General features: G+C 37.2%; 1 protein-coding gene across 1 annotated transcript; it reads left to right on the plus strand.

The window, feature by feature from the left end:
- The first annotated feature begins 5,588 nt into the window (after window positions 1-5,588).
- On the plus strand, window positions 5,589-14,464 carry Pdss2 (Decaprenyl diphosphate synthase subunit 2). Its single transcript, XM_089244127.1, has 5 exons — window positions 5,589-6,488; window positions 10,281-10,626; window positions 12,152-12,400; window positions 13,380-13,547; window positions 14,124-14,464. The coding sequence occupies exons 1-5, from the start codon at window positions 6,187-6,189 to the stop codon at window positions 14,274-14,276; spliced, it is 1,218 nt and encodes a 405-aa protein (XP_089100253.1). The 5' UTR covers window positions 5,589-6,186; the 3' UTR covers window positions 14,277-14,464.
- The last annotated feature ends 517 nt before the right edge of the window (window positions 14,465-14,981 follow it).

Raw genomic sequence — 14,981 nt, forward strand, 5'->3', positions numbered from 1 at the left:
ATGTTTCATCCCAAGCTCATGTTAGTAAATATGATAAATCATCAATTAATGACTCAAATAACTGAGCATAACTATGGTCCAGGATGGTGAATTCGAATGCTAATGTGTTGGTTTTGTTTGTTGATAATATGTAAAGAAAGCCAACATTACAAGACGAATAATGTTGTTTTACGAATGAGTTTACCCCCTCTTCTTCAAATTTATTAGTTTTCATTTTCAACATACAGAGATTTAACATTAATTTTGTAAAGCATATTCATCATCCAAAAGCTACGATGCCTGTACGGATGACTGAAAATGTACATTATAATTAATTAGTAAAATAAAAAAAATACGACATGAACAGAAATATATTAAAAAAAAGACACATATATACAACATAAACGAGACAAAATTATCAAAGTCAAATAAAAAAACGTAATGATAAAAATTAACAATTAAAAAAACATATACACACACACACAAGACAACAAAATACAAAATTCTTAATGCATGACGAGAAACGTAAAATAAGCAAAAAATTAAATATAAAATAATGTATGGAAAAAATGAAAATCGCACATAGACAATATAAACAAGAACAATTTTTTTTTAATTGGGAAATATACATAATTAAAGTGGCAAAGCTAAAGTGAATAGTTGTTCCTCCTAAAGATCAAAATAAGAGTCGACATCGTCTATTTTAAAATTAATAATTTGAATAATGATTTTTTTTAATGCCACGTGTGTGGGTTTATTATGTATTTCTAGTGGTAGTGAATTATGTAATTTCGGAGCTAAAGAATGAAAATGTTTACGGAAAATTTCTTTTTTTAAAGTAGGAATACGGTAAATCATACGGTCTTCGCTCGGATACATTATCTTTTAAATTTCATAAGCCTTTACTACGGTTTAAGAAAAGAATACTGTATTACGAAAAAGAAAGAGCATTATGAAGCAAAGAAAGTAGATTAAAATTTTTAAAAATTGTAGAAGAATGATACTGACCCTCGACTCAAAATTTTGAAAACTCTTTTTTGGATTGAAAATAAACGCAATAAATTAGTTTTATAATCATCACCCCCATAATATATAATTGTACCATAATTTATAAGTGAATGCCATGCATAGTACAGGTCTTTTGAAAAATTAGCGGAAACTCTCTCTTCCTTACTTACTTCTTTACTTATAATTATATAAAAAACAAAACGAAGTTTTTTAAGTAATTCATGAACATGGGATTTCCATTTTAAATTGCTGTCTACATTCAAACCCAAGTGTAAAAAATTATTAATTGGCTTAACGAAGGAAGGAAAAGTTATAAATTTTCTATATTTATCAGACTTTCCAACTTTATTTAGGGATTATGCATAATCGCCGGTAAAAGTGATAGCCTATATGTAGTGAAATTTGGTCATGTCTTCTTTATCGAGACAATTGGTGATTATAAATAACCACCTGTGTAATCACTTTTACAAACAGTAACATATACATTTGACATTAAAATGTATGGGAACCAATTGTGACCGAAGCGAAACGTCATATAAATGTTATTGTATAAATGAGGTTCTGCTGTATGTCATACCTCCCTATCAGCGGACAAAATTTTTGGTCCCATGGGTGTCCATTATCGAGAGGTTCTACTGTATTATTTTGAGAGGGTTATTTTTTCTTTTTGAGGTATCTGGTTTTGCAACTAGGCTATGGAATCTATCTATGCACACCTCTTGGTCTATCTGCTTTTCAAGCTCTTATCTGGATTTGCAACCAACCGCTACTTTCACACCGCAAAATAAATAGCATCTAATTTCTGAATGTTATGACTGAATGTTATGGCCGCTGTAGTAGTCGAGTGGTCATAGTGGCGGACTCGCATCGCGAAAACCCGGGTTCGAACTCCACAGACGCTGCAGTAGTGGTGGTCGTCTTAAGTTTGTTTTCTGTGATTGCCCAAATGCTAACCGATCCCCCGTTAAAACGCCTCGCCACAGATAGCAACGGGTCTACTATGGTACAAATATTCAATCAATCATTACACTTCACTTCTGAAATATAGGTGGCAGCACTGAAAATCACAACACTATACGCACACTCAGACTGTTACACACTCACACTTCCGGTACAACTCATTCAGTAGTAAATTGCCCATGGCGATAGACTGGAGTTGTGCTCAGTTGAAAGAAAAAAAAAAAGAAAGGTCCCAGGTTGAGAACCACTGCCGTACAGTATAAAAAACAATAGTACAGCATGCAGGGCCGTAACTAGATATTTTGCCAGTCGGAGCAAGCAAACAAGCACGAATTTTGACGCCCTGTGTAATGTTGAATGGCAGCAGTTGATGGCAGTGGCATCTTAATGCATGGGCCGACCCGGGTACGGCCCCGGGGGTTTAAAGAGAAGAGGGCGTCACAAAAATGAGATAGGATTGAAATTTTGTAGAATTTACCTGTTAGAGCTTCAGAAAAACTAGCCCGGAGGCCCGTGATGTTCTTAAGACGACCCTAGTTGAAGGGTGAATTCGGCACCCCTCTGGTCCAGCGTCCGGGGCAGCAGATCCACTACCACTTCTCCGCTCCACCAGTTGCTGCCCTTACAATATACAAATGCAAGGCCAAAACAGGCAAAATGTCCAACGAGTTGGCTACTACTACTAAACCACACATGCACCTCGTCCATATTCCTCTGCGTTCCTCTAACGAATTGGTACATGCGGGAATGTGCGTGTACGTGTAGTGAAACCTGATGTGAAGTTTGTTTCTGTGTAATGCTTGTTATGTGTAGTGCTGCCATCTTCCACCAGTTTTTCTAACTATGAGTGAAGTGTAATGATTGAATAATTAATCGTTGTAGGCCTGTTGCTCTCTGTGGCGAGACTTTTTAATGGGGAGATCGGCTCGCATTTGCGACTCGAAGTTGGGAACCACAGGAAACCAACTTCAGCCGACCACCACTGCGGTGACGGTGGGGTTCGAACCCGGATCCTCGCGACGCGAGTCCGTCATTATGACCACTCAACCATCGCAGCGGCCAACGAGTTGGCTGAGAAAAAGATGCCCATAACCAGGGACGGCTTAAGCGAGGGTGCAATTGATGCGGTGCACCCGGGAGTTAGGTTTTAAGGGGCGGCTGACTGGACTTTGGTTAAGACCCAAAATTTAACACAGTAAAAATTCACGTGACATCACACTTTTGAGTCATACTTCGACAACGGAAACGTTGAGAAAATAGACAGGGCCTTTGACCGTGAATAACAGAAATAAGAATGTAAGCTATATCCGTGTGGCTCGAGAGAAAAACTGTACCCGTGCGGGACTTATTTTTTGCGCCTCCTGTCTATTCACCCCCATAGTCCCTACATCTAGCGTCAGGACCCCCAGGTCGGAATCTTTCGTAGGACCCAAGCCAGATTTTCCGCAGGGCTCCTTCTATAGTTAATTTACAGTATGAAAAAACGAATTAGTCCTGGGGCCCAAGCTGGAGCCCTGGTCGCCATTAGGGGTGGCATATGAGCAGGGCCGTCTCAAGAGCATCATGGGGCCCCCGGGCCAAGTGATTTTTCTGGGACCTTACCTGGTATATTCTATGGAAAAATTCAACTACTTCTCGTTTTTCTGGGGCCCCTCTTCCAGCGCTGTCTTAAGAGCAGCATGAGCCCCCGGGCCAAGTGATTTTTCTGAGGCCCTACTAAACAAATTTTCGAAAATTTAACTACTACTCATTTTGATGAGGTCCCTCTTCTCTTGAGGCCCCCGGGCTGTGCCCGGGTGGGCCCATGCCTTAAGACGGCGCTGCATATGAGGCTCCGCACCCGGGCGGCAGGTAAGCTCGAGCCGCCCCTGCCCACAACAAATATGAATGTCATATATTTCTAAAATACAGCCAGAGGCGGATTTAACGGTGGGCGCACCGGGCGCGCGACCGGAACCCCGACTTCTAATAGGCTCCAAAAAACACAAACTTCACACCTTTTCTATTCTAAGGGGTCCGAATATTTTCTTTTGCGCCCGGGGTCTCTGCCGACTTTAATCCGCCACTGAATACAGCAACACCCCCCCCCCCAATTAAAAACAACTAGAAACAATATATATATATATACATGATAAAATATTACACATTGCCCATAAAATGTATTTGTTTGGTTGTCTTATTGAGTTTGGCTTCTCGAAATATCCATGAGCTTTTTGATGCACGAATTATCGAAGCAGTGACTTTCCCGCACTATATTCAGTTATTGATTATGTTTTGCTTCCTTTTGTCTTTTCTTCTTGAAAGAATTTTTCACATCAGCCTCTTTTGTTCCTCCTCAAAAATTTTAGTAACAGAACCCGATGTGATTAAATTCTATCAAATATAAAATGTGTCATATCGCGAAAATGAGATGGCAGCACCATACCAGATTCGAACGGGTTTTCAGTCACGCGGGAAAGAACTTTTTTCCCTGCTTTTTCAACAAAGCGGGAATTTATTAAGAGATTAAAATTCGCTGATTTAGTCTTTTCTGAAATCATTGGTGAAGTGGATTTTCCATAACCCTTATAATAAATTATATTATGGTTTTTATGACCATAAGTTAAGTTTACCAGATTTGAAACTGAGAAAGTGGGACGCCCGTGCCTGCAGCGTTAGTCACGCCACTTTTCTTGATTTTCACATTGGCGTCATGTTTGATCGATAGAATTGACTACGACTAGGGTTACCAACCGTACTTCTTTTTGATGTAATTTCAAGCGTCCTCCTTACGTCTCGGAAAATTCACCCTTTTAACATCGTTTACATGTGCAATAAAATATGGCGAAAATCCCTGTTACGGGTATACCCGTAACAAGGATTTTCGCCCCAACCCATTTACATGTCATTTAGATTATGTCGGCATTCCCCCCTCTTCTTTCTGGAAGTCGTAAATGGTTACGTGCATCGAGCTTATATTACTGGAGGGAGCATCCAGCCACCGCGATATCAAATGCAAGAAAATCACATGACTCGGTGAAAACACAGCTCGTTCCTGGCAATTTGCCCATAGAAATGTTCCGTCTCTGTTCAGTCTCTAAATATTTGAGAACTCATCTAAAGATGAAAAAATAATTTAATTATTTATTTCATTAATACCGGAAGCATTTCTTTCATTAATGCTGAAAAATTTCTTTCATCAATTCTTGAATTTTCTTTCATCAATCCTGGATATGTTTCTTTTAGTAATACTTAAATTATTTATTTCATTGTTTTTCTGAAATTATATCTCATTAATTCTGGAATTATCTCTTACATTAACTTTTAAACATTTTCTTTCATTAATTCTAAACATTTTCTTTCATTAATTCTAAACATTTTCTTTCATTAATTCTGGAATTACCTCTTTCATTAATTCTGGAATAATCCCATCGATTCTGAAATTATTTCTTCTATTGTTTTAAATTCCTGTGGATGCCATAAGAAAAATAAGAAAGTAACGGAGGATTGTATCTTTTCCACTACGCTGTCTTTTCACCGAGTCACGTGATCTTCCGAAGAATGATGTTGGGGGACAACGTTCTCAACACTGCCAAGGCGGAGACCGCTGACGTCATACACTCTGCAGCGGGGCTAACGAGAAATAGAACTCCTTAATACACATATGAAGGCGTATATGAAGGCGTCTTAGCCCCGCTCTGCAGTAAGCCACGACCTCCTATATCTAGGTGGTCGTGAGTAAGCTCGACGATTTTTCCCCACACGAGTCTCATGAAGGAAATATTGAAGATTTTGTTCTTCGTGAATGGCAACAGCACATTGTTATTTGTTTGTTTACATTTTCCCAAGTTCACTGGCTATGACCAGATTAACTTCGGTATGGACATGTGCTTCAATCAAACCCAAGAAACGATTTCAATAGCATCGAATAATTCGTAACTTCTCGTTGAATTTCGGTGTCGGTATCTGGACATATCGGCTCGATTTCTTTATGGAGAGGAAGAGGACGCGAAATTTCGCCCGGGGCGACCAAGTGAACTTGATCTTCTTTTTCTTCTAGGAGAAACGGGTTTATTTCTCCTTCTCCCTCCCATTCGATGTACCGTTATTGCGTGAAATCGGGTCAAGTTGTGTCACTGACCTTAACCAAAGAAAAAGAGGGTTTTGTTTTCGGGATTTCTTTTTTATTCCGTGCTGGGAAAATAATCCCCATTTGACAGCGTTGCATTCGTCACAGTGTGGCATCCCCCCCCTCTTGACATGTTGCAGCGTCGCGTCTTGTCGTCTGTTTTCAATTTTAACAAACGCTTATCGAATTATGACGTGACTTCCAATGTCGTGCGAAGGGATCTGTGCTCCCAGGTCGCGGCCAAAAAAGTCGACTGGTCGACGAACGTCAAGACCCACGACTGGAACCGTGCCGTATCCGAGGCCGAGAGGATCGTCGGGTACCCGACGGCGTATTTCAGCTTGAAGTTCTTGTTGAGCGACGAGTTCTCGAGTATCGCGCAGCACCTGCGGAAACTGCTGGGAACGAACCATCCCATTCTGAGAACTGCAAAGTAAGTCTTGAGCCTACCGTATAATGAAACGGTCAACCTCTCCGCTAAATTATACAAAGTACAATTGCCTGGATACCGAGCATAGAGAAAAGAAAATTCTCATTCCTCTGTAGAGAAATCAACCGCCAACTTCTCACTGTCTGGGCGAATGCTCTACAATTAAGTTCCTTCCCTTATAGGCTTTATATGTGGCTGCCAAATCCCGAAATTGGTCAGTTCACAAATTGGCCAATTTTGTTGTAAATTTATGTCCAAACTTCGGGCTTTGCCTCCAGTTGGGGAAGTGGCCAAAGTCCAATAACAAAAGACATGATTCTGGGTCATTGCCATGTTGGCATATTTTTCGTGATAATTATGTCCATGTTAGCTATGACTCGTCAAACTGCAGTCACGATGCAGTAATATTTTTTTTCAAAATTTGATCGAAAAACTATCATTATTTTTGTAGTTTTTCTCTCAAATTTCTTTTTTTCTCTCTCTCGTCAAATGGAGCTAATATCAATACATCTAATGTATATATAATATGATATATATATATTTTGCCCTGTATCGCATGTTGGTGATGAAAAAATTGATTTGGCGCCTACTGGGCCATCTTACATCAGCACATCAAACTTTGACCAGGGTTCTCTGGCCGCTTCGTGAATTGGACAGCCAAAGCGCAAATTATTTCTGAAAATCAAACTTTGACCAAAACTCTCACCCATTCGCGAAGTGGTCGTACTTCAGGCTTTGGCAGTAACATATTATACACACTGAACAGGAATGCATTGTAGATAGCCCTTTTGCTGAGCAACAGCTTATAACAACATTAGCCCCCAGGTGACAATGTACAGACATTTTCTTCCCTTAGAACAGGTGTCAAACTTTTTCTACCCGCGTCTCCCCATAGCAGTTTAACAAAAAACTCTTCGAGTAACTTTCGTTGGGCCAATGCGCCATGATGCACAGTTTGAGAACCCCTGCCTTAGAACAACTATTTTACAATTACTTTTTGACGGTGAGAGATTTTCTTCTTTGGCAAGAAACACATTGGAAAGCATGATGAGAAGTTGCCAAGAGTGAAACGGAACCATGCTTTCGGATGTCTGGCTTACCAGAGAAAAGAATCCTCAATGCATCATTAAAAGAGGGATAATACTATTGCTGTTAAAATAAAAAAATGAACAACAATGATAAATAAAATATTTTGGAACTAAATAATGGATCAAGATTAAAAATATAATATCCTAAGACCAGATACGGGATTGAAAATAATAAAAAAGCCCAGACTCTCTCTTTTAAATAATACTACGGTCTGGGAAGGAAAAGCTCTATGGTTTCAGTAAAAACATGATTGCGGGATTAAAATTATAACAGCTGGTACGCAAAGGAATTCCCCAGACAAAAAATTAATTAAAACGAAAATATCGAGTGTACAACCTGAGAAAGAATGCAAATGAAACCTTAAGAACAAATTCCAATAAAAAAATTGAATGTTGACGATTGAGTATGTAGTTGGGGAAATGGCCTATGTATGATCCAACGTACCATAAAGTAAATAAGCTCCAAAGTATATGTATGTGCTGTTGGACTAAATTAATTCAAATGCTGCAGTCAAGCCTGTTATATTATATAATATTATACAAAGGCCTGTTATTACTAGAGACCTGTGGGGGAACGTTACTTCAGATGGTAAACAACAGTAATAATGTAATGGTAACATATTACCTTATTACTGTTTATCATCTGTTGTTATCATCAAGCCTTAGTGGATAGAGAAAAAATGCACATGGAAGAAAAGAAATTGCCAAGAAATATTACCAAAGAGAAAACTGTTCCCATGTGTTAACACTGAATGGGACTGTTGTAGGCCAATCGCAGAATGATCCAATAGCATCTACATCTGTTGGTAGTGATCCAACAGCATCCAACTGGGGATGCTAGATGCTGTTGGACATCACCAATTGTAGAAACTCTGATGTCATAAATTCGTTTAGGCTGCACACGACAGCTACTTTCTGACATACACCAGTTCATTATAAATTCCCCAGAAGAATGTTTACTTGGTGCGTGTATGGTGTAGTAGCAGTGACTAAGTGAGCCTATGCATTTTGGTAACCCTGCATGAAAGTTGTTCCTGAAAGATCTGCCAAAGCAGTGGTAGGAAGGTTTTAACAACTGACTGATACAAAGATGAATTCAGGAAAAAAAATTCAACAGCCATTGCAGGGGAATCAAACCCACATCCTCTCACTTACCGGATGAGTGCCCTAGACCACTATGCCAAGTCGCCATCTGGTGGCAGTGCCAGCAGTTGTGAGCTTTGGGCTGAGTTAGGTCTGACTGTCCATGTCTGATCTCGCTCAGTGCACACAAGCTCTAAGGAGAGAGGATTTGTACCCTTGGTAGTGTAGTAGTCTAGCACGCTCATCCAGTAACTGGGGCAACGTAGGTTCGATTCCCTGCAAACACAGTTGAATTTCCTTTTCTGAATTTATCTTCGCATCAGCCACCTTTCTGTGATTGGCAAGGAGTGACATCATCTTCAGAAAAGACAGTGGTGTCAGAGCTGGGGGTGTGCACTAACACACACACCTCTTCCTCTAATAATTTATAAGAATTTATATACTAAACCAACAATTTCCAAACAAAAGAGGGCATCTAGCTCATAAGTAAGAGTGATTTCTTATTGGTTAGCAAGCTAGAAGGTGTTAATTTCTGATAAAATCGTGAAAAATGAAGAATCTCTTCATCACGTGACATTGCTCCAGCAAATATCACTTCCTTTTTTATGCCCACCAAAGAATGCAAAATTCCTACAGTGCAATGAAAGAGTTAACATCCATAAAAACACTATATGAATTGAACAATTTATACAAATATACAAATACAACGCCACAACAGGCAAACTGCCCAACGAGGTGGCTGACTTAAGAACATCATGGATCCCGAGCCATTTTTTGGAGGCCCTACCTACTACTGCTACACCACACATGCACCCCGCCCCCCGTGGAACCCCCAACGAATCGGTACATGCAGGAATGTGTGTGTACGTGTAGTGAAACCTGATGTGAAGTTTTTGTTTCTCTGTAATGCTTGTTATGTGTAGTGCTGCCATCTGCCACCAGTTTTTCTAATTATGAGTGAAGTGTTATGATTGAATGATTTATCGTTGTAGGACAGTTGCTCTCTGTGGCGAGACTTTTTAACGGGGAGATCGGCTCGCATTTGTGCCTTGAAGTTGGGAACCACAGAAAACCAACTTCAGCCGACCACCACTGTGGGGTTCGAACCCGGATCCTCACATCGCGAGTCCGTCACTATAACCATTCGACCACCAATTTATGACAACTTTCTTCTTTAAAAGTGCTCCTTTCAATGGTACAGAATGATTACTGGATAATAGTGAACAATATGGTGAAACATTTGTTCTTTCTATGTTTATGCTCACATAAAAGACTGTACATTTGGCATTGTTTCGTAATCTTATTGATGCATATATCTCTAGACTCAAAATGGCAGTTACTGGCATTCTAGGTAGAAATATATTTTACTACTTAGTTATCATTAACATTCTAGCAGTTGAAACACATCAAGAAGATAAGAAAAGTCATGCGATTTCAATGATAACCGTTCAGGTGTAATCGCATGTCAACTTATCTTTGCATTCAAAATGACCACTTTGACTGTTCTAAAGAAAAAGCATCAAGAAAACTAAAATTGAATATACTGAAATGAAACTAACATAATTGGGATAATATAGAAATTATTATTTAAAATTTATTTGTATGTTTGTTTATTTTATTTTAGGAGATTAGTTTACCATGGCAGGACGAATATGCAAACAAGAGGACTTGTTGTTCTTCTTTTATCTAAAGCAGCAGGGCACACAACATCTTGCACTGACATAGATGAAGCGACTGAATATGGCATCACTCCAAGGCAGCAAAGTCTTGCAGAAATCGCGGAGATGATTCACACAGCGCACCTCATCCACAAAGGTATATTGAACCTATCTCAAGCGCCGACTCTACCCGAAGAGGAAGAGGACACCAGTACACAAGATCTACAATTTGGGAACAAGATTTCCATCTTGAGTGGTGACTATCTCTTGGCTAATGCTTGCCAAGGACTGGCTAATCTGAGAAACTGCAAAGTTAGTGAATTTCTGTCCTGGAGCTAGGAAACGGAATCATATTGTTATTACTTTTTCTTTACTGTTAATTTGAAATTTATCTTCTCTACACATTTCATTACCATCTTCTTGACATTTCAGATAATGATTATTTTCTTCTTTTTTTTTATCAGTTTGAAAGTTCTCCCATGTTATAAAAATCAGTAGAATTGTAGTGAAATATTTTCATTAATTACTAAGCATATGGAATATTTAATCTAGACCAGAGATGTCAAGCCATTTTAGTTTTTTAGGCCACATTGGAAGAATAAAAATATTGAGTTAACGAAAACTGTTCTGGGCTGTGTCTAAAACACTAAGATAGCTGATGAGCACAGTTCTGAGTCAAACTTACCATTATAGGTTAAAAAAAGCACAAGGTGGGGGTTCTTTCCTCTCACTCTTTGGTTACAAAAGACCTTTAAAATTGTTTGTCGGTCTGGAAAAACAATTGTTTGGAGCTGCTGGTTGAGTTCCCCTGATTTAGACCTTTTAGTTTTATTTGTAAGCATTTATATGACTGAAAATGAAAATATAGTAATGTGTGATTTTAATTTACGTTGGAATACAGCGATACCTTGGTTAATGAAGATAATTTGTCCTGAAATCATGTTCTTTAGCCAAAATGTGATTTTTCATAGGTTACTATGTAAAATCATTTAATTCGTTCCAAGAAAACCCAGAAATTTAGAGATAAGTTTTTTAAAATACCAAGGAGTGCTATAAAAACGACAAACATTGATCAAAGGCTAAAGTGAACAGCTTTGAAATTGGGTAAATGAAAATTTACAGGAAGGTGAAGTACTGAAGACCTTTTTATTTTAGACTACCTACATAAGAAACACCAGCTTCAGAAGCCACCACCTGCTGAAGCTGGTGTTGGCATAAGCCAGTCAAGTTTGCAGATATTCCCATTTGTTTGTTATTTGGTCTGCTCATTCTATGTTGCATGCAGATGGAAAAGATTGGCTCCTAGAATGTCCAGACTGCTCAGCTTGATGCTAAGAGTCTTGCACTGAAAGAATGCATCCTCTGATAGCATATGCTCGTTTTTTCTTTCATTTTTTCAATGCATTTTGTATTAGCTGAATGCTTCATTTTACATGAAATGGTCGAAAAACTTTCAGAGTGAAGTGGAGATACATTCGGAAAAAGATTCAGAGTTGGATGAGTTATTTGGGCTCGACTGACAGTAATTCTAGTGATGATTGCAGTGAAAATTCAGCTCACAACGTGACTGTGTTTGGCTAAAATGTGCCTACATATCAATGAAAATGTTTGTTAGCTTAGTCAGAAAAATCATGAAAAATCCTTTGTTAGCCGAAAAATTCATGAACCGTGGTATTTGTTAGCTGAGGTATCATTATTCATTATTAATCTAAATAGGTGTATTTGAAGATTGGCTTTGTTCAAATCCAATTTTGACCTGTTTTTGTTATAACATTACTGGTACTTGTTATGTTTTTTAGTTTCCTTCTCAAATTTTAACTTAATTTTTGGTTTCCAGGTCGTGGATTTGATTTCAAAAGCAATAGCAGACTTTATGCAGTCAGAATTCATGGGTGAGCATGATGAAGATGGAATAGCATTGCCCACCAAGAATATGAACTTGGAGTTTTGGGAACAAAAGAACTACCTTGCAGCAGGAAGTCTTTTGGCAAACAGCTGTAAAGCCACGCTTGAGCTTGCGGGGCATAATGAATCTGTGCAAGAAAAAGGCTTTGAGTTTGGCAACAATATTGGCTTAGCTTGGCAGGTTGAACATCTTTTAAATATACCATTCATCTGATCTTTCTTTTCTTATTACATTAACCACAACAAGGTATCTGCAGTGCTATATGGATGATATTCATTTTCATTCACAGTAACATGAAATATCAATAACCTTTATATAGAAGTGTAAAAACAGTCAGTGGTGTTTATTTTATCTCATAACAGAATATGCAAACAGTAGTTCCTCGACTAACTATTCACTTTAGACTAATTCAAGTTGTAAGCAAAAACTGTTCAATAAAACTGCTGTGACTAGCAGGCAGTGGCATCCACAGCAATCTGTAGCACCTCCAAAATTAATTCAAAAATCAAAATCTCTCATATAAAATCCAACATGAGCATCCACAAGGGTGAGACACTTGCAATGCCCCTTGTGACTAGCGAGCAAATATTCAACTTAAAAGTTTGGAATTCATGAAACACATAAATGCTTATTTGCTTCAAATAAGTTAAAGAAAAGCAGTGAGGTCAGACTATAGTGTTTACATCTTCTAAGCCAAACTAATTTTATTCTATAGCTAGGATACACTGTACTACTATTTTTTTTATACCTATATTTATAATTTTTGAGCACGCATTGAGTGTTAATGGGGAAAATTCAATCTTCATTATTTTACATGGGAAAACTTGCTCCAAGGTATGAGTTTCTAAAGATGAAAATAACTTTTGGGAATTAATTAACTCAAGATACTACTATATAATGGAAGTAATTGTGTGGAACAATAAACAAATAATGAGTAGTAAAAAAACTAGAAACTTTTAATCAAGTTATTTTTCATTTTCTTCCATTTGTAAATCATTTTTTCATAATCCAAAAATAACATGTTAAATCATCAAAAAAAAAAAAAATCTAACTCTAATCTCAATTGAAATATCTTTTGGGCATTAGAGATAAAAATACATACAATAAAAATTTCTTTTGGATGTGAAGCATGTATCTTTTTTTTTCTAATTTAATTTAGGCATATTCTGATCTTCAGCCATTTCTAAATAGTTTTAATCACCCACCTGGATTACCTTTTGATTTGACTTCATTGCCGGTCATGTTCTATTTGCAAGATGATCCAGCTGCTCTTGATCAACTGCTGAAGCAGGTGAACGACAAAATAGAAGGATTCAATTTCAAACCTGTGAGCATTCTATTTTTTATTTAAAATTATCATTCATTCTAGTCCAAATCTATCATTAGTCACGTGTTAGTGCATAGCCATATTTTTAGTAAGACATGTCTTACAATTTTTTTCTAATTTTACCTGATAATTACTATAAAATTCAGGTTGATTTCACAGCACTGGATATACTTTAAACCCTTCTTTTTTTCTTGAAATTTAGCATACCATGAAAAAATATTCTTTTCTTGCTTGTTATTTTATGTACATCCACAGTGATAAATTGCTTATTGAAAATTTCCTTTTCTTAACCCTGTAAGTGGTTTTTAAAATTTTCCTGATCTGCATTATAACTGTCACATCGGAAATAAAAGCATGTTAAGAACTCCGGATATTTTAGGGTCACAGAAATAAAGCAGATTAAGTTTGACGAGATATCTCAAAATTTTTGCTGTAAGGGTTACTATGAAACAATGTTCTTGGTAACATCCTCTCGGTTTGAGTTGTGGAGTATTCCTACAAACATATTAATATGAATATATAATTTGTTTATTTTAACCTTAGATGTGTGACTAATTATTTATCTCATTTCTTTAGCTGCAGCAATCAATATCAGAAAGCTCCGCAGTAGAAAAAACAAAAGATTTGCTTCTCCAATATTCAGACAAAGCTGAAAGAATTTTATTGGAATTTGGGCCAACTCCTGCTGCAAAGGCATTGTCAAACATAATTGGCTCATTGAAAGGCTGATAATCATGGAGTGATAAAGCCGTGGGTTTAGTAAATTAATTAATCACTCTTGCAATGATGCATTTTTAGGGTATATGTACCTAAGCAAGATTATGTGAGAAATAACTTTATAAGTTATGAAATTTATATTTTCAAATAGTTTTTTGCAGAAAGGGTTTTTGTAGTTATGAAATAAATCATTTATTTTATATATGTTTCTGTTATCGTGTGGTATGCATTTTATGTTTTTGATGACACTAGCTGTTTTTTAATGAAAGTTCATTGCATAAACCTCAATTTTAGCACTTATGGGTCTTGTTACAATAAAGCTTACCTGACCAGAATAAAGGTTTAGCCAATTCTCAGCCAGCTTGGGGAATATTTTTCTTACATGAAAGCACTTGATTTTTTTCCCCTAAAGGTGTGAGATTCCGAACTTAATTTACAAACCAAAAATTTTATTCATTTCAGCACTTATGTGATAAATTTGAATTTTTTAAATGACCTATTTTAAAGGAAGGATAAAATTTAATTTTTGTTTTTAATTTTAATGTTTTTTTCTATGGACATGAGAAGTCCAGAAAACATACAAAAGTTTTTTCATCCATTTTATGGTTGACATCTATAAACTGAAGAATAAGGAGGGGAAATATAACAAAAAAATATATGAAGAAAATCAATTCAAATCTCAATTCTGGTGGTAAAATATTAAGAACTGGCTAGCAA

Source organism: Pholcus phalangioides, unplaced genomic scaffold, assembly GCF_987345545.1.
Source record: "Pholcus phalangioides strain wild (caught in Gottingen) unplaced genomic scaffold, Ppha-v1.0 ptg000015l_1, whole genome shotgun sequence".
Lineage (NCBI taxonomy): Eukaryota > Metazoa > Arthropoda > Arachnida > Araneae > Pholcidae > Pholcus > Pholcus phalangioides.